The sequence below is a fragment of the Lepidochelys olivacea genome (genome assembly GCF_965140295.1).
Source record: "Lepidochelys olivacea isolate rLepOli2 genome assembly, chromosome: 14".
Classification (NCBI taxonomy): domain Eukaryota; kingdom Metazoa; phylum Chordata; order Testudines; family Cheloniidae; genus Lepidochelys; species Lepidochelys olivacea.
In genome coordinates, this window is record NC_140424.1 from 3,263,366 (window position 1) to 3,281,670 (window position 18,305).

General features: G+C 46.9%; 1 protein-coding gene across 1 annotated transcript in view; it reads right to left on the reverse strand.

Annotated features, from left to right (window-relative positions):
• Nucleotides 1-15,879, reverse strand: part of NPLOC4 (NPL4 homolog, ubiquitin recognition factor) — a 42,211-nt gene extending 26,332 nt beyond the window's left edge. The window contains exons 1-8 of the mRNA XM_084647108.1: nt 15,747-15,879; nt 12,094-12,174; nt 8,767-8,879; nt 6,672-6,854; nt 3,918-3,966; nt 2,802-2,896; nt 1,492-1,615; nt 589-768 (exon numbers count right to left, since the gene is read on the reverse strand). Coding sequence (XP_084503234.1) covers nt 589-768; nt 1,492-1,615; nt 2,802-2,896; nt 3,918-3,966; nt 6,672-6,854; nt 8,767-8,879; nt 12,094-12,174; nt 15,747-15,761 — 840 coding nt within the window. The 5' untranslated portion in view covers nt 15,762-15,879. The remainder of the gene's footprint in view (nt 1-588; nt 769-1,491; nt 1,616-2,801; nt 2,897-3,917; nt 3,967-6,671; nt 6,855-8,766; nt 8,880-12,093; nt 12,175-15,746) is intronic.
• Nucleotides 15,880-18,305: the final 2,426 nt, after the last annotated feature.

An 18,305-nucleotide genomic window follows, 5' to 3' on the forward strand; every position in this document is an offset into this window, starting at 1 on the left:
CTCGTCTAAAATGCAGGCTACCAAGACAGTGTAAAGTTAAAACTTGAGGTATTCTGCTCCAAACAGACCTACCCACCCCCACATAGCTACAGTAGATTTCTATATGGCCGATTCTTATCTAATAAAGAGAAACAATGCAATATTGACCCAAAACGTTGGTTTTGTAGACTTTTTACAACATTTGAGGGCAACAGAAATATTTCTATGAGCATGTTTTGAAACAAACATTCCCCACTGAAGCCTTTGCAACCCAAAAAATTTCACAGAGAACTTGAAAGCCAAACCCATTCTAAGGAAGTCACTTGCACTTTGTTTCCTTTTGCACTTCCCTGTGCTTCGGCAACTAAAAATCATATAACACAAACAGTGAAAAGCAAATCTGAGTGGTAATTTCAGTGGTAATAATCTAAGATGTCACTATTAACACAGACATTTACTCACAATATATGATATTTATCTTGATAGTTTCCCTTTAGGATCTACTGCAGGAAACATCACGTGATGTCCTGAACAAAGTGGGTTCCCCAGTCCCTGATTGCCATCTTTCAGAAATAAAGCTACGACATTCTTCTGCTGAGTTATTTTTACCTGTGGAGGTTCATAGATGGCAGCTACCTCAGCCCTGATACCCAGAGGGATGTCCTTGTGCTCTGTATATCGTCCATATAAGTACCCAAAATGCTGGTTCCCTGTCTTTCTCCAGAAGTCGAGGAAGCGATCGGCAAGCGTGTGGTTCTCAAACATTATGTTGTCAACGTGCCTGTATTTCTGTTAGATAGAAAACAAGAGTGCTTTAGGCCAACGCCCTGATTCCAGACCAATATAATCAACTAGCTTGCCTGCTTCCAGTCCACTTATGTCTCTCCAGACCTGCCTGGGGTGTCCCCCAACAATTAAGGAAAAAGAGTCAGAATCCTACTGGAGCAAGGGGAGGGAAGGGGCAGCTAGCTTGCTCCCTGACTCCTCCTTCCCACGACTGCTCTATCCCTCCCTGCTCCAAGCTCCTGCTGCTGCACCACACATCCCTGCCCACCAGAGCAGAACACAGTGCAGGCAGGGTGAGGGGAAAGCACTCAGAATACCCAGCGCCCAAAATCAGTTCTGGCTTCTTGCTAGGCCAATAATCCCACAATCCTTTCTGACTGCAAAACACGATGGAATTTCAATGGGTTGCAACAGGAAGTTGCAAGTGGTTTTTCGGGTCCCATGTGGGCGAAGAGTTGAGAAGCACCATCCCAGTTCAGGTCCATGCAGATCTCCTCTGCACTATGGGGAAATTACTGAACCCAGCACATTTCAGAGTCTCTCTCTGCAGCAGCGAAAGACATTAACCAGCCATTTCCCTAGCAACTGACAATATGCAAAGGCTCCCAAACACCAAGATGGCTGTTCTCCTGGATGTTTTCTCCCGTTCAGAAATAAAAAAGGTAAATAACAGCTTCTCTGTGTAGAGAACAAAGAGACCTCAGCACAGTCAATGCCAAGACTCACCTGTCTGTTGAGAGTGATAGCACTCGGCTGACACTTGGTGCAAATGCCTTCTGGCCAGGGAGGATGCCCCTCACATCCAGATTTAATCTTGCAGCTGATGTTTTCCAGTGCAACGAACTTCCCCCTGAATAAGATCAGAAGAAAGGTGGGTTTTCTTTAGCATATTAGAATACCTTCTGCCTCCTAGACAGGATCGAGCAAGGCACAGAACAGACATTGTGCACCTCTATAGGATACTGCAACTTGTCCAAAGTCACACAGTAATTCAGTAGCAGAACTAGCAATGGAAGTCAGGAGTCCTAGCCCTTCTGCTCCAACTACTGGACAACTTTCCAGTAAACTGGTGGCTCCAGCAAAAGTGTCAGAAATGCAGATAAAAGTCATTTGGCTGTAGTTTAAACAGTTTATATTGCACATGGGAAGGAACGTGTTACACGGCACGACCAAAATTAGTTTCCTTTTATGTGCACAAAATTTTGTGCAAGCTGGAGTTCTCTTAAAATGAAAGAATCCATGCTTGAAAGTTTCGTTTCAGCAAGACAACCTCCCCACAGTATGAGGGGAAGGTTCCACTTGTTTCCTCTTTAAAGGAAAGGCATGCTATAATACTGATGGGTTCCCAGCCCTTAGCTCCAGGGAAAGAGACCTGTCCTGCACAGAATGCTGCTGACCACGTCAGTTTGTGGCCTTGCTTTGCAGCCATAGGTTTGCATTTGACATCCAGTGGCTATTTGAGTGAGAGAAGTACATAGTATGTTCGGCACCTCCTCCGCCTAAGGTACGTACCTGGGCCTCATAACGACTGTTATCTAGGTACCCAAACTAGTAACGAGTTTATCCTCACAACCCACTGTGAGGGAGGGAAGTGCTGTCACCCGCATTTTGCAGACAGAGAACTGAGGCAAAGAGTCTTTCCTGAAGTCACACAGGGAGTCCGTGGCAGAGGGGATCTAGGCCCCAAGGGAATCTGAGCTTTGATTTTCTACAAATCTTAGTACTTAACTGAAAAGTAGAAGTGGATTTTGTCTAAAAGCTCTTCTGATCCACCAAAGCACTGTCCATCCCGCCCTAAGGTCGACTCCTGGCTTCTTGATCATACTGTGCCCTTTCTTCCTTCTACCTGATCTTCCTCCCAACTTCAGCAATGCTGCTTGTAAGCAATTACCTTGCCACAGTTGAAAGTGAAGCTACTTCTTAGGATTCATATCCCCCAGGGTTACCGTATAATAGCTATTACCAACAACACTCATGCAAGGTTTGTGTACTTTGTTGTAGCTACAAGGTTCCCTTAATTGCAGTGAGTTTCTTACTTGTCTGCTCCTCCGGTCAGCTTCCTGATGTAGGCATGGAATGACATATGCTTCACAGGAGGTTCCAGATGGTTTAAATAATCTTCATCAAAAGGCTGCCAAAAAATCCACACAAAGGAGAGCCAGGTCAGACACCTGTCTGATAATACATTGATCACTGAACAAATGAGTGTTCTAAATTCAACTTTCCACTGGCTCCCGGCGTGGAAACAATCAAGAAACTCTGGGCTTTTTTTCATGGCAGTTCCTGTTTCATGTGACAGAACCACTGGGACTTCACACTATTTTTAATATTGCTTCATACTTGCTCAAAACACAGATTTTCTCCACAAATCACAGCTAGCCTCAAAGGCACAAGGCTTTTAAAATAATGACAAATAAAAAGACCAGCTGATCAAACAACCTAATAAAGAATGTTCGGAACTCATGGGGTGGAAGAGACCACACTCACTTGGGTAGGCTTTTGGGGGGAACCATTTCTGCATGCACCAGGGAAACAGTTGAGAGTATCTGTTGTCATTATGGTTGTTTTCAATCTAAATAGGGTGCAGTAGAAATCTGAGGAGAAGCACTGAGATCCGTATGGGGGAGGGGAAAGGAGAGTGAAATGAATGCAAGGAGAGGCACAGAGATCCAGAATGAAAGTGAAGAGAGAAGATAAAACCTCTCACACAAAAGTTTGCCTGGGCTTTTAAAAGTATTTTCTGATAAATTCATTACCGAAGAAAAACAAATGCCCTGGGGGGGAGGGATATCAATCGTTTCAGGGCCATTCAGGGATCTGGGGCAAAAATTCAGGATTGGTCCTGCTTAGAGCAGGGGGTTGGACTAGATGACCTCCTGAGGTCCCTTCCAAGCCTGATATTCTATGATCCTATGAATCATGATAAATCCTAGGTCAGCATTATAGCCAAAGGACAAACTTTGTTTCTTTAGCTATTGTTGGTGTGAACGGGAGGCCTTAGGTAACACATAAGGAGTTTGCCTCTCAGAACTGCTACCATTACAAAGCTTCAAAAAGTGTTTAAGCAGGTACAGAGAGTTTAGAGAAAGAAGTTTAACTTCAGAAAGTAACATAAATAAGTGATGGTTAAAGTGTGTAGTTTGACTCCTTACCTCTAGTGGTACACAATGCACACATTTACCCAAAGGGCCATGTCGACATCTGTGTGAAGAGAAACAAAAGATCACATTTAATAATGGGAAAGATACTCCATGCCAGACTTTACACTCTTTGTATAGTGTAGAGATTTCGAATGTTTGGATAATCATTTGGGCCATGAGCATCTACTGGTACACTGTGAGATAGAACATTGGGGAGAGGAGGGAATCAAAAATAATTTCACATACATTGGGAGCAAGATCTTGGATTTAACCTACAAGTCTGAGGTCACAATCAGACATTCTTAACACACCTGTTCCACTAGTTAAACAGCTCTATGCACAGGCTTCAGATTATAATCCTTGAATTTGTAGAACTCTGATTCAGGGCAGTGTTTCAACTCAGATATACAATGCTTTACGGTGTTGGGGGGGGGGGAGAGGAAGGGGGAGGCTGCATTACTTTAAAGAAATGAGGACCAACACACTCATCCTTTATCAGTTACATAAGGATGCTCTTGGAACACAGTGAAATATGCCCTTATCTAACTGATAAAATCCTGTTGGGCCAAAAAGTTAAGACAAGGAAAAATCCCCTTTTGAGGTGATCTCCTTAGAACCCACAGGAGCTCTGTTAGGGCATTAAGAACTGGTCAGTACTGGTTCTTAAGAGCAAACCCCAGCAGATGAACATGGCTGTTGGCTCTCACTAGGAGGATATGGATGGGAGCCAGTGCAGCACTGCTTTTAATAAGCTTGTATGAACATTATCTCCCACGTTAAAGGACCACTACAGGCTGCTAATGCACTCAGCAGAATGCCAGCCTCCCATCAAGTTTAGATTGATACGCAGCCACAAACACAACCCTGGACATACATTTTTTATCATCAGAAATATCTGTCATTGTGCTTTGACTCCCTGCTAAGAATACCTTTCTTCTCTTGAAAAATGTGGTCACATTAAACCCAGGTTTTGGTTTGGGGTTTTTTTAAACCAAGAAGTGAAGAGTTTTGCCTTTCTTGTTTGAAGATTAATGTGCCATTTCCCTCATTTATCATCCGCTCGAAAAGGTTAGACAATATTTTCCATTTAAAGGCTACGCCTTTCTGATCTTCCCTTCTGCTGCAGCACTAAAGATCAAACCATATGGGAAGACAACATAACAGGGCCGGGTGGGGCATTCAGGTTAAAAAAGTCCTGCTCATCCTTAAATCTTTGCTCAACACCTCTGAGAAGTTACTTCACAAAGAGGGATCTAGTCCCAAGTCTGAGGGTAAGTGAAAATAGTAATCAGTGTTGGCAATTATTGCCATATCTTTTCCCCAATTAATGCTGTGTGACCACCCGGCCTGAGAACATTTTGTTAAGGTGTGTTTACATTTAAGGCATTATTAAAATACCTGAATGTTTATTTTTATGGGAACAAATACTACATTGCTCATCCAGAGCGCCTCTCAGTCAAAACCAGGAGGCAGTATGGTCTAGCAGACAAAGCATTGGACTGGGACTCAGGAGACATGGGTTTTATTCCCAGGTCTGACACTGGCTTGCTGAGTGACCTTGAGCAAGTCACTTCCTGCCACATGCCTCTGTTTCCCCATTTGTAAAATGGGGATAAAGGTACCTCCTTTGTAAAGCACTTTGAGATCTACTAATAAGCACTATATATAAGGGCTAGGATTATCTAAACACACTTTATAAACACTATGTCTCAACTTTCCCGTGAGCTAAGCAGATATCCTCATTTTATAGAAGGGTAAACAGAGGGCACAAGAAATTATTGCAGTGACCAGGAAGGGAGCTAGGCATCGTGTCCAGGAGTCCTGACTCCCAGTCCCCTGGGCTAGCCGGTAAACAACACTTCCACACACTCCTTTGACTCTTGTCATTTTGCCTTTATAAAGAATGCTGGACCTCAGATGACAAAGGTTCCCAGCAAGTACAAGCCCCCCCCAAGCACACAGGTATCTTGTAACAAGGGATAGCTGTGGTGGCTTAATCTGAGCATGAGGGGGAACATTAGTGGGCTGGGGGAACAACCAGAGCACCTGACCAAAGGCGTGCATGATCCATTGCAACCAAGATCCTCTGTTATTCCTGGATGCCTAGGTAGCAGCCTTGGCTAAAAGGGATTTTTTTCCATTTGTGGCTTTCATGTGGGGTCCAGACTATGCCACAGTTTATCTATGCCTGTCACCTCAAGCCTGGATTAATGTAACACACACTACAGGAAATACACACAAACCATACGGAAACAGAAGCTACTTCAGAACGCAGCCCGCTGCTTATTAGGCAGGTGTCACACTGGGAGCATATTCCAGAATTGTTCCGCACTCTGCACTAACTACCAGTACATTTCTAAACAGAAGTCAAGGTGCTGACTTTAATCTGTATAGCCGTAAAGGGATTGGGAATAGAGATCATCATCAGAGGCACTTCAGCTGGAGCCACCTTGGTTTAAACAGGTTGTGGCTGTCAGCAGGTCCTTCTTGGCAAAGGCCCTACGGTTTGGAATCTGCTTGCACCCTTGGCTTGCCAGAGCCCAGATTTAACTTTCTAGGATAACAGCAAAATCTATTTTTCCTTGTGCATATTTCCAAAGAAGTGGGGGGGGGGGCAATGAGCGGTGTATGGTTTAGAAGGAAGGCTGTTCGTTTAACACACTTACTGGTTATCAGTTTCCTACTGGACATTATTGTAAATGTTAACAACCACCAAGCATGAGGTCAGCACTACAGAATCTAGTTAGAAAGCACAGTAGTACTTACAGTTGCTGGTCTCGATTCCTGTAAATCTTCCCATCCTGTTTGATTAGGTACTGGTCGATCTCATCTTCCACCAAGTGAGGGACCCCCAAGGGGCGCAACAGCCCTTGGGAGATAGAGGTGTCCATGTTCTCAGAGGAAGAGCCAGCAGGGCTCGAGGGGAAGAGGAACAACATATCACCATGCCTATGTGAAGAGAAAGAGAAACAAGCACTGCTTTGGAACGTGCCTAACTTTCTACATACACAGTGGGGCAAACGAGCCATTAGGAAAGCGTCCGCTCTGTAGGTTGGAGTAAAGTTCAAGATACATTATCTTCACCTCCCTTTCTTTCAGCAATAACTCATTTGACCGTAATTTTCACTGTATCCACTCTGAGAAACCTACGGCTTCTGTCTGAGTTACCTGGTGAAATTTCTAAGCTTCCTTACTGGCATGTAACTATAAAACGTACGTTCACTAATGCTCATCTACCACAGCTTCCCAGGTACCAGAACCTGAAATCTGGAGACACGAGTAGCATAAATGACCTAGCACAACACTGACAACCAGCTTCCAAAGCCATTTCATTAGCCAGCTAGCTAGTGCGCCTGCTGTTTTGCCCATTTGCAGGATGCCCTCAAACACTGGTGCTGAATTCTGCCTCTAGCACCAGCAAAATAAAGAGGCAGCTTTCACCAAGAACAGAGCCAAAGAAAAATAAAGAGAACAGAGTGGAAGGGGTTAAAAGGAGAGAAACAACAGCTTCAGCAGGGCAAAGGGCTAACTAGGTTGCCTACACTTGTAGTCAGGGGTCTTCCGAAGGTGTTTTTTGCACTATTATGGAACACAAATGAGTTAACTTTGTTTGGTGCCCTTCCTTTTGCACCAACACCCACACTAGAAAAGGTGATGGGTGGGCTGAAAGAAGATTGCCAATAATCTCTGACTAGGGAGGGCTGGAGCTCTGGCTCATTCGAAATGGACTCCAGCAGCAATGCAGAGTGGGTGGAGGAGTGCAGAAGATAGGGAGGAGGAAAAAATGATGCAATTCCCTTTTGGCTATAGAGGAGCAAAAGAGGAGTCTGGTACAGGCTTATTACAGTGGTGGGCAGCACTATAAAACCCTAAGCTAGGTGACTACCATGGGCTGCCACAGACAGTAACTTTTGGTAGCCCACATTTCCACGATACTGAAACCAATCCAATTTGCCTCGTCACTAGTGACAGACCTGACACAAATGTGACGAAGTGGGGATTTTCCCTTGTTATGTTGTATGAGAACCTGTGTGTGTCTTACTGTTTTGCATGAATGGGGTGTGCGCCTCAGTTTCCCTGTGTATTGCACCAATTCCTAGGTGGTGAGGATAAGGGGGTGTGACTTTTGCGGAGGCTGCTCCATTGCCTGCATGATGCTATAGCCGCCTCTTTGTAACCTGAAACTCAGGAGGGGGATGCAACCACGTGATTTTTGGCTCAGGAAGCGAGACCGAGACCGGCCGGGCAGGGGCCAGGCAGCTGGAAGCGAGTCATTCTGGGCTGGCTTGGAAGTCGGGGAGGACCAGAGCCAGGCTCTGGGCTCCCTTCCCCCCACAGCCCCCCAAGATGGAATTGGCTGAAAGTCACTGATTTCTGTAATAGCAAGCTCTGTTCTATGCTGTATTCATGTTAACTAATAAACCTTCTGTTTTGCCGGCTGGCTGAGAGTCACGTCTGACTGCAGAGTTGGGGTGCAGGGCCCTCTGGCTTCCCCAGGAGCCCCGCCCGGGCAGACTTGCTGCGGGAAGCACGGTGGGTAAGGGAATGCCGAATGCTCTGAGGTCAGACCCAGGAAGGTCGAAGCTGTGTAGGCTTCTTGCCCTGGAGACAGTATGCTCAGAGAGAGGAGGCGGCTCCCCCAGTGTCCTGACAGGCTTCATACAGAGTAGTTCCAGAGCATTGACCTGGTGACTCAGTGACAGTGGACAATTGCAGGGAATACTGAAGCTTGTAGTGTTGTCCATTAGTTACCACATAGGCACAGAAGGGAGAAATTAGACAGGTTTGCCAAAAGGGGTAAGGCACATTCTACTGTACAACGTTCTCTCTGCATCCCTGGTATTCTCTGTCAAGAACTTACTTGATTTTCAGTAGATGGAGGGATTTGTTCTGTGATGCTGTGATCTCACCAGTCCTGTTTCTATTGACGTACACAGAAAAGCCATTATTCCTGAAGCCAAACTCTTTTGCAACCTAGGAAATAAGAGATGAATGAGACAACACAGAACACTTCACATGTGTGTCCTCACTGTGGGGGAGAAAACAGGAAAGGCCTAGCAGTATTTTAACTGAACCCATCCTCCCATTGTGTAGAGAAGATTGTCGGGTAGCTAAAAAACACAAAACCTAACAAGGAATTTACAAGAAAACAAGAGCTGACAGAAATATGGACAGAGCTGACAGAAACAAGAGCTGACAGAAATATGCAGGTCATAAAGACAACGGCGGAAGTAAATAAAATACATACATAACATTGAGTGTTTACTATAAAACCAAGCGACCTTCACTTGGGGTGGGGAAGTGTCAGTCACTATTATCCAAATCTCCACTCTCCCATGCCAGCTTCTGCGGAATACTGCACCCACCAAGTCACCTTCGCCCCAACCCACCCCAAACCCCTTTTCTTCCTTCCTTTCTTGTTCAAGAGCCTCACATACGTCTCTGCTCTCATTTCTCAGTCATAAATTTCCACACGATCTTCACTCTCTTCTGCTCCCTTTTTCATTTCTTTACACTGTTGACCATGTGCCTTTCTTTATGCTAGATTTTATGCTTGCAAAAGCCTCTTCTTTCAGACTACCTTTCATCCTTTAAGTGCCTCAATTAAAACCCACTTTCTCTTAACCTTGCAATGTTGACTTCAGTTCAGTAGCATCTCTGCCCATTTATACATCTGATCTTTTAAGAGCTAGTCAACTTAAAAGCTGAGTTAGAAGTAGCTTCAGGTGCTGTACCTGCTCCCCTAAGTCCCTCTGCCAATTTCTGTAGCTTCATTTTTTTTTATATATATATAAAAAATATTTCTCCCGCATTGCTTTTGTCAAACCCACAGACAGAGTAAATGGACTACACACAGGACACAATCAAGCACGCGATCCACAAAATGCTGCCAAGCACACAAAGTAAAATGCAAAACGATAGAATACAGTTTGTTTTCTCTAACCTCTCAGTTATAGTGAACTGAGGTGTGAATTTTAGCAAAAGAAGGTAAGTTATTCAGAGGAATGTGATTTCTAAATTGTCCCTTTAACTTGCGTACTTTACTTGCCTGAAGTGAATCATCAGCTCTTCAGGTCAGAGACCTCGTATATTATGGAGGAAGCAAATTCTACAACTATGAACAAAATTACAGGTTTTCCCAGGTTTAAAGTTCTAACCTGAACGTAGGTGGCCAACTGATTCTGCTTTTGCTGCATGAAGCAGAGGAATTCCCATACTAGATCAGACCACTGGTCCATCTAGTTGAGTATCCTGGCCTGGGATATATGGTGTTATGTGCTCTGAAAGATGGAGTGTCAGAACTATTAAGTGCCTTATGGCATAACATTTTGAAATTAATACAGTATTTGTGCAGGATCAACTAAGAGGAGATCACAGGCCAGGAAGGAGCAAAGCCCTGGTTTATAAACTATATCCTCAATAATTAGCAAATGCTACAAAGAAAGTTATGACAAATACAGTGAAAAGGAGATTTGTGTTTTGAGGAAGATATGTTTGAATGTTCTTCCAATAAGCAGGTACTCCTTTAACAGAATTCTGCCTGTCCTTCATCTTTAGTCTATACAAGCTTTTCTTAAGGTGTCAAGTAAAAGATTAAATTTAATCATAAACAGAAAAAGCTATAATCTGAGGTTTAAATTACAACTGTCTAGTTAGATGAAACACTCTCTATACATATTGGCATTTGAGTAGTTAAACCTAAACCCATTAAGATTCAAGAAGCCTAGTCACTGATGTGTTATAGCCTGTAATGTCTCTCTTAGAATAAATCCTGTATAAGAAAGAAAAAAAAGAGTATCTCCCCATAGCACAAATCACAGAATGCTTAGCTCATCGTCCCTAGCAAGGTAAAGTGAAATCCAGGCAGTTTGGAGGGAAGGATTAAGAACACAATAAAACAAAATATTCCTCTTGCTAACAGAAAAGCACTGAGCTTAAAGATTCCATGTTACTCCCAATGTCCCAGGAGATGGAGAGGAAAAAAAAGATTGTAGGAGGAATGCAAAATATCTGAGATTCTTGCTCCCTCTAAAACAATGAATTTGAGACACTAACCATCTGTGTATCAAACAAAAGATGACCACCTGACACCCAATATAAAATTAACTCTATGTGCTCCTCACATTTCCAGTTATGGAATTAGTTCCCCCAGCAATCTGTTCCTAAAAGACCACATAAGGATCTCAAAATTGCTCAATATCTTTCCCTAACCTCCAAAACTATGTTGGAAGAGCCCCTGTGGCATTCAAAGAACACTGCAACAGAAAACACAAAACAGTACTCAAGGAGCAAAGTAAACAGCTAACAGTTAATTTTTACTCAAATGATGTCTAAAAAGGCCAATCACTTGCGGCAGATATTGAATACTCTCTATATACACTTCCCATTTAATTCTCAATCTCTTCTCCCCCACAAGCCCATTATTTATAGCATTTAACGTAATTTTGTGTGTATACATTGTAGTTCTTTCTTTTCAAGTCTCTGATTTATTCGGTGACATTGAACCAGGGTTGATGTTGGTGACATGACTGGAAGTATCAAGGTGGAAAAGGAATCAGATTAACTCCCTCTGCACATACTGTTAGCAACAAGAGGAATGGAATGTGAAAGCATGTAAAATTAATGCAGTTTTGATAAAATGTTACAGGACTTCCCTGTATTAATTCCTGTATAGATGTACAGACCAAAAAATATACAGTCCAACCCATTTTAAAAACAAATCATGTCTCATCACCCAAAGTAACAGTTTTCAAACAATGAAGCGTAACTGATTTTTCAAGCAATCATACCTCGAACACCGTCTCAGTCACTGCTTTATCAGAATTTTAAAACAACAAAGAAAATCACACCTGAGAAAGTTGAGGTTGAATTTGTTCACATAAATTGGGATGAGGGTTTCAAAACTGGGTTTAACACAGAAAGCCAGTTTCAGTGTAAATGTGGAGAGATTGTTCTGGCTAATGCATGCTGATCCACGCAACCACCATCAGGCTACCCTGATTCAGTTGAGCATATATCAGTCATTAAAGAAAGTCTCTGTGTATATACCCAGTAAGCGAAGTAGTTCCCAAAAGCACAGTCATCTGGAGTGGCTAAATTCTGGGCAGCCAGAGCACTATCCTAGCTATGCTCAGAAGAGAGCAGGGAAGCTGGCAGATAAGTGATGAAATGCTGAAAGCCAGGATACCTTTTTTAGAAATGTTGCAACTGTTTCTCGTTTTGCTGCTGTGATGCGCTTCACTCCCTCCGGCGACTGGACACGGATTATCTGTGGAGAATTAAAAGGTATATTCGGTCACACAACAAAGCAATACTATGTCCTGTCCTGGTTTCGCTTCTGAGCGATAGATGTTCCCCACTTTTGAAGACATGAAACAAAGCAAGTATCATCACAACCTCTCACCCTGACCACACCCTTTTCTCATTACTGAAGTCATTCTTAGGATGCAATTACAGAATTATGGGGGGGAAGTTTACCTACCATACCCAGAGCATAAAACCAATAATTTCACATTATTTGCTAGATACTTTACTCTGAAATACAAGGCATTTTTACAAACAGATTTAAAAAGTTAATGATGGCACTGAGCTTATTTTTCTGATGAAACTTCTGCATTTAGACATGAAGCAAAACATGCAGCATTATTAGAGGATAACTCAAAGCTTTTATGAGAGCAGTTTAGTCAATCCCCCAAGTTCCTTTACAGAGGAACTTGGATAACCTGCAGTATTAAGGGTCATCTTCAGTGTTATTTCATTTCAACCACATTACTGACAGTTGGCATCTATTTCCAATAAAGAGAATAAGAGAATTTTAAGTCATTGGGGCATGAGGCATTACTGGGGAACGTTAATAGAATTTCCATTGCAAGCCTCCATTTGGGATGGGAGAGATGAGTAAAGCCACCTGCTTTTGGGAAAAGGGGCCAAAGGCAATTGTTCCCATAAAGGCAGGTTTGGCTGTGGATCAGTGGCACAACTGTCAGTATGTCTTACACTTTCTCAGGAGTGTGAAAGTGACTAAAGCTCTGCCAGCACGTCAGAGCTGCTGCAAGCCCAGAGTACAAAGCAGCAGGACGATATGCAGTGACGAGCCAGGCTGCTCTTACAAACACCAATCTGAAAGACAGCCGGGCATAGCTTGACATGTGACAGCAATAGGCTGCCAGAGTGCTCCAGAATGCCCTCCTTCAAAGTTATTTTCTCATGTATTACCGCTCCACTGTTCTGTGTGTGAATACATGGAACGTGCTAGAAACAGGAAATGTTTGTAACAGACTACTCTCTTGTTCGAGTGCAAATTGCTGCACTGTCTCTTCCCTCAGAGAAGTGTGCACAACACAGGTGAGGGCCAGATTCATTAACACTATATTTCAGGGTGCACCTAAAGGACTATGGGATAACCCCCACCTTGCTTTGATTTTTCAAACACGCATGGAACCTGAACACACACTGCATTTCCTGCTTGGAAAGCCCCCTACTTACATTTAATCAGCCTAAGAATGCTGAAACAAGGCTCTAAAGATCTTTTAAAATGTTCAAGTGTCTCACACTTGTGGGGCTTACTGAGACTATTTGATGGGCTAATGGGACTCAGGCTGTTGAACACCCTGAAGCATTCTCTCTGCCATTGGCTAAGATGATGATGTCTCCACACAATTCCCAGGTGGCACTGGAGCTAGCCAGAGATCAGAACAGACAATATTTAACCTCCTGGCACTAGAATGGCAGCGTAGAGCTAAACCACCGGGTCCTAAGTCGAACCTTTTCTATAGCAATATATGACCAATCAGCTGTGTATCTTACTTTGGTGCGTTCAGTTCAGGACAGTGTTTCAAACAAGATCTCCCGCATCAATGTCACAGTAACTAACATGAAGTGTTGGGGCGAGAAAAAGGAATACTTTGCCATAACTCAGTTAAAAAAAAAAGATGTTTTCTGCTGCTCAGGTGAGCCAAGAAAATGCTAAAAGGAAGGCAATATCTGTAACATCCAGATGTTGAGAGGAAGACAGCTGCCAGTTGCTGCCTCACCAAAGATGCCCCCAAGAACACACACACGAGGCCTAATAGGATCTATTTCCTGGATGATGTCACTGTTGGCCAAAGTCTTGCCTACAAGAGTAGTGTAGATGCTTGTGATTTGGGAAGTCAATGGATACGCTCTGTTGGCTTGCCTGGAGGCTTTAGAAAAAAACATTAAATACAAACCCTGTTTTGTTGCAAGGTTCCAGAATTTTTCCAAACATTTTCAAAAACTTTTTTGTTTTGTCAGTTTCTATACCCAGGTCTCTCTCCATTGGCAAGAGGATAACTAACAGGGAAGAACACACTAGAGGACAAGGACAGACTGGGCATCCGCATGCAACAAACGAGATCAATTGATTTAGCAACCTAACAACTGGCAAATTACAGGCCTATAGAGATAAACCTTTACAAAGAGTAAAGGAACTGTGTTTATATGCAGTTCCAGTTAAACCAGTTTCTAGCATGGATGATCAACTCATGCGGATGAAGCCAAACTGCATTTGAAAAACAGCATTCTAGCCTAAATTTTGGCTAAAGCCAGAAGGTGGCTTTCAAACAGAGTTTTAACTTGGTTCTGCCCCCATCCAAAGGGGTCTCTGACTTGGGGAATTCTCCCACTGCCACTCCTAGACATCAGTATTTTCATCTCAATGTCATCTAGACCTGCATTAGACAACAGGGTGGTAAACATGCTGGCAGCTGGTCCAATATGAGTACTCCCAACACGGCTAGAACCAGTGCTGCAGTACTGGTGGGAGTGTTTTAAGAAAACGTTCAGAGTACACAAGGGTTTAGGCACTGTCCACACTGGAATCACAACTGTGCTTTGAACAACCTTTGCACATGGTTGTCCATAGCAGTTTCCCTCACTAGTGCAGATACAGACTATGACATAACATGTCTGTTGTTTATGCCGGACGGAGACCTAGTGGGGGAAAGAGGGAGGTTACATTTAGTGTGATTTTTAATAAGCCTATCAAGCGCTCCAGGCACACAAGCAAGCCATTTCATGGGAAGAGGTATTTTAATGTTCCCAGTGGATATAGTCCTTCTCCCCCAGCCCAATGGAACCAACCCTTTAATCCCCCCCCCAACGTCTCCATCTCAATCCCCAGCCCAAAACGTAAAAGCCGGGGGGGGGGGGAGAGAGGGACAGAGGGGGGCGCGGAGAAGCCTTCAAATGGGCCCTAAAGGTGAAAAACGTTGTTAGGGTCTGCCAGAGCCAGGCTTGAGGAAAACGGGAAGATGGTGAGAACCCCGGCTTGACAAAGCCCCGGCTGGGATGCTTGAGCTGGGGCTGGTCCTGCTGCGAGCAGGGGGTGGGACGAGATGGCTCCTGAGGTCCCCCCCAGCCCTGAGAGTCTGTGATTCGAACAACGCCAAGACCGCTCTGGAGGGAGGGGGGGGTCGCCCTCTCGCTGGGGGGGGGGGGAGTCGCCCTCTCGCGGGGGGGGGGGGGAGTCGCCCTCTCGCGGGGGGGGGGGGGAGTCGCCCCTTGGGAAGGCGTGAGGGTCTCGCGCGGCCGCCTGGGCGGGGGAGCAGCAGCTGGGCTGACTCCAGCCCCCTTGCCCAGGGCGGGGGGCTGGTCCCGGGGTCGGCAGCTGTTTCCGGTGGGGTATTTGGTGCGGGCCCGGCGGGGTTCCCCGCTCCCCGGTTCGGTGCGGGCCGCGGGGCCGGTTCGGGGGCCCTGCCCGGCGGGGAGCGGGGGGTTCCCGGGGAAGGGCCCCGCCCGGCTGCCCCGGGGCCCGCCCCAGCCGCTGGGGTCTCGGGGCCCCGGCCGACCTGCTGCCTCACCCACCCGGCCCCGACTCACGATCGTCTCCGCCATGGCGCTGGCGGCCCCGCCCGGCCTCGCCCGCCTGCTCCCGGGGCCGGTTCCCGAGCGGCCGCCTCGTCCCCCGGCTCCGGCCTCCAGCGCCCCCGCTCCGCGCGCGCCGGCGTCAGCGGCCCCGCGCCCGCCAACCCCGACAACAAGGTTCCGGGCAGGAACGTTCCCGGCTGCCGGCTCCCTGCGGGGGGCCGCGACCCACCCACAGATCCTCCCCCATCGCCCCCTAGTCCCGCCCCATAGGCCCTCCGGGTACCCCCCAGAACCCCCCCATAACCCCTTCCCAAGTATCCCACAGGACCCCCCCGGTCCGCCCCATAACCCCTCCGGGTACCCCCCAGAACCCTTCCGGTCCCGCCCCATAGTCCCTCCCCGGTACCCCCCAGAACCCACCCAGTCCCACCCCATAGCCCGTCCCGGGTACTCCACAGAACCCCCCGGTCCGCCCCATAACCCCTCCGGGTACCCCCCAGAACCCACGCGGTCCCACCCCATAGCCCGTCCCGGGTACTCCACAGGACCCCCCCGGTCCGCCCCATAGTCCCTCCCCGGGTACCCCACAGAACCCGCCCGGTCCCACCCCATAGCCCGTCCCGGGTACCCCACAGAACCCACCCAGTCCCACCCCATAGCCCATCCCGGGTACTCCACAGGACCCCCCCGGTCCGCCCCATAACCCCTCCGGGTACCCCCCAGAACCCACCCGGTCCCACCCCATAGCCCGTCCCGGGTACCCCACAGAACCCTCCCCAGTCCCACCCTATAACCCCTCCGGGTACCCCCCAGAACCCTTCTGGTCCCGCCCCATAGCCCCTCCCCGAATACCCCACAGAACCCCCCAGTTCTGCCCCATAACCCCTCCGGGTACCCCACAGAACCCTCCCCGGTCCCACCCCATAACCCCTCCGGGTACCCCCCAGAACACCCCCTGGTCCTGCCCCAGAACCCCTCCCTGGGTACCCCACAGAATCCCCCCAGTCTCACCCATAACCCCTCCGGGTACCCCAGAGAACCCCCCGTCATAACCCCTCCCCGGGTACCCCACAGAACCCCCCAGTCTGTCCCATAACCCCTCCTTGGGTACCCCACAGAACCCCCCTGGTCCCGCCCCATAATTCCTTCCCGGGTACTCCACAGAATCTCCCCCGGGTCCGTCCCATAACTTCTCTGGGTACCCCACAGAATGCTTTCCTCCCTTCCCCCTGGCAGTCCCTCCCCATCCTCCTATCCCCCATTCACCCAGGCATGATCCTAGTGTGAAGGGTTCAGTTCTGACTGATCCTGTGGCTGAGGGCAAAGCCAGGCCCAAGGCAGGAGGCAGCCAGCCAGACTTCGGGGGTTCTCTCAAATGGTTATTTGACACTGAACAGATCTGGGGCAGGCCCTGTTCATGCTGCAAAGGAGATGATTCTTTAGCTCTTCGGACCCACTGGTGTCTGCAGTACTGATTATTACCCTGATGTAAAATACAGAATACTTTATGAGATGCCAAGGCAAATGGCTGTCAGAGCCCCAGCAATTAATTAGTCTTGCAGGCACAAATGATCCCCACCCAGCAGCCAAAAAAACAAATCGTAGACGAATAATGAATTAAATCAGGCAGGCAATAAATCAGAACAGCAAGACAGTCCCCTCTGTGCCCTCCATCCCCCCGGAATATACCCTCCACCTTTCCCCTAAGCCCTTTTGCAGCCTGTCCAGCAGCCATCAAGTTTGGGCTAGTTCAGGTCACATATGTTTCAAAAAGGCATGTTCCTTGACAAAGAGGAACTCTGGGGTGAGGCGGGTCATGGTATGTAGGGGAACAGCCCTGGTGAACTCTCGGGCCTTTCAGTTACTGTAGACAGATCTGGGTGAGAGGTGGTTACTGAAATATTTAGGGCCTGGAATACCAAGGGCTTTGTATTCTCACACCTAGGCCCTGAGCTGTGTCCTTTAGCATGACAGAAGTCAGCGCAGATCCCAGAGGGGTAACTAACTCCCTGCCTTCTATTTGAAGAAGCAACCGTCTGCCACAAATTGCAGTCTGGCTACATTTCAAGAGAAGCCCAGTTACCCATGTCAGTAATTCACATTAATGAAGCAGGAGCTTGCCATTCCTCTCGAGTCCGTCCTGCAGGATGAAATCACTTGTGCCACAAAATCAGCTAGTAATGAGACCAAGTCATGATGCTATGTCACTACTGCATTCCAGTGCTCTTCATAACCTCTGGCTTCTTTCATCCCCCTGCAAGCGCATGAGAAGTGGGGCTGTGCCATAAATATGAGGATGGGTGGGGAGCTTGTTGAGAATTATCCCTGCTTCTGACCCCTAGTGGTGCTGATGGGGCAGCCCAGCAGTGTCCTGGCTCAGCAAAGCGGTCACCACTTCTGAGTCTGGGTCCTGGACCGGAGGGGCCCTGGGCCGGCCCGCTGCGAACTGTCATTCTCAGCTCTGGATGGGGAGCAGGTGAAAAGCAGGGAGGATGTCAGTCATCACCTCCCTCTCCAGGGACCTCCAGTAGCGATCCGCTGAAGGGACTGAAGTGTTCATTCAGCACCCGT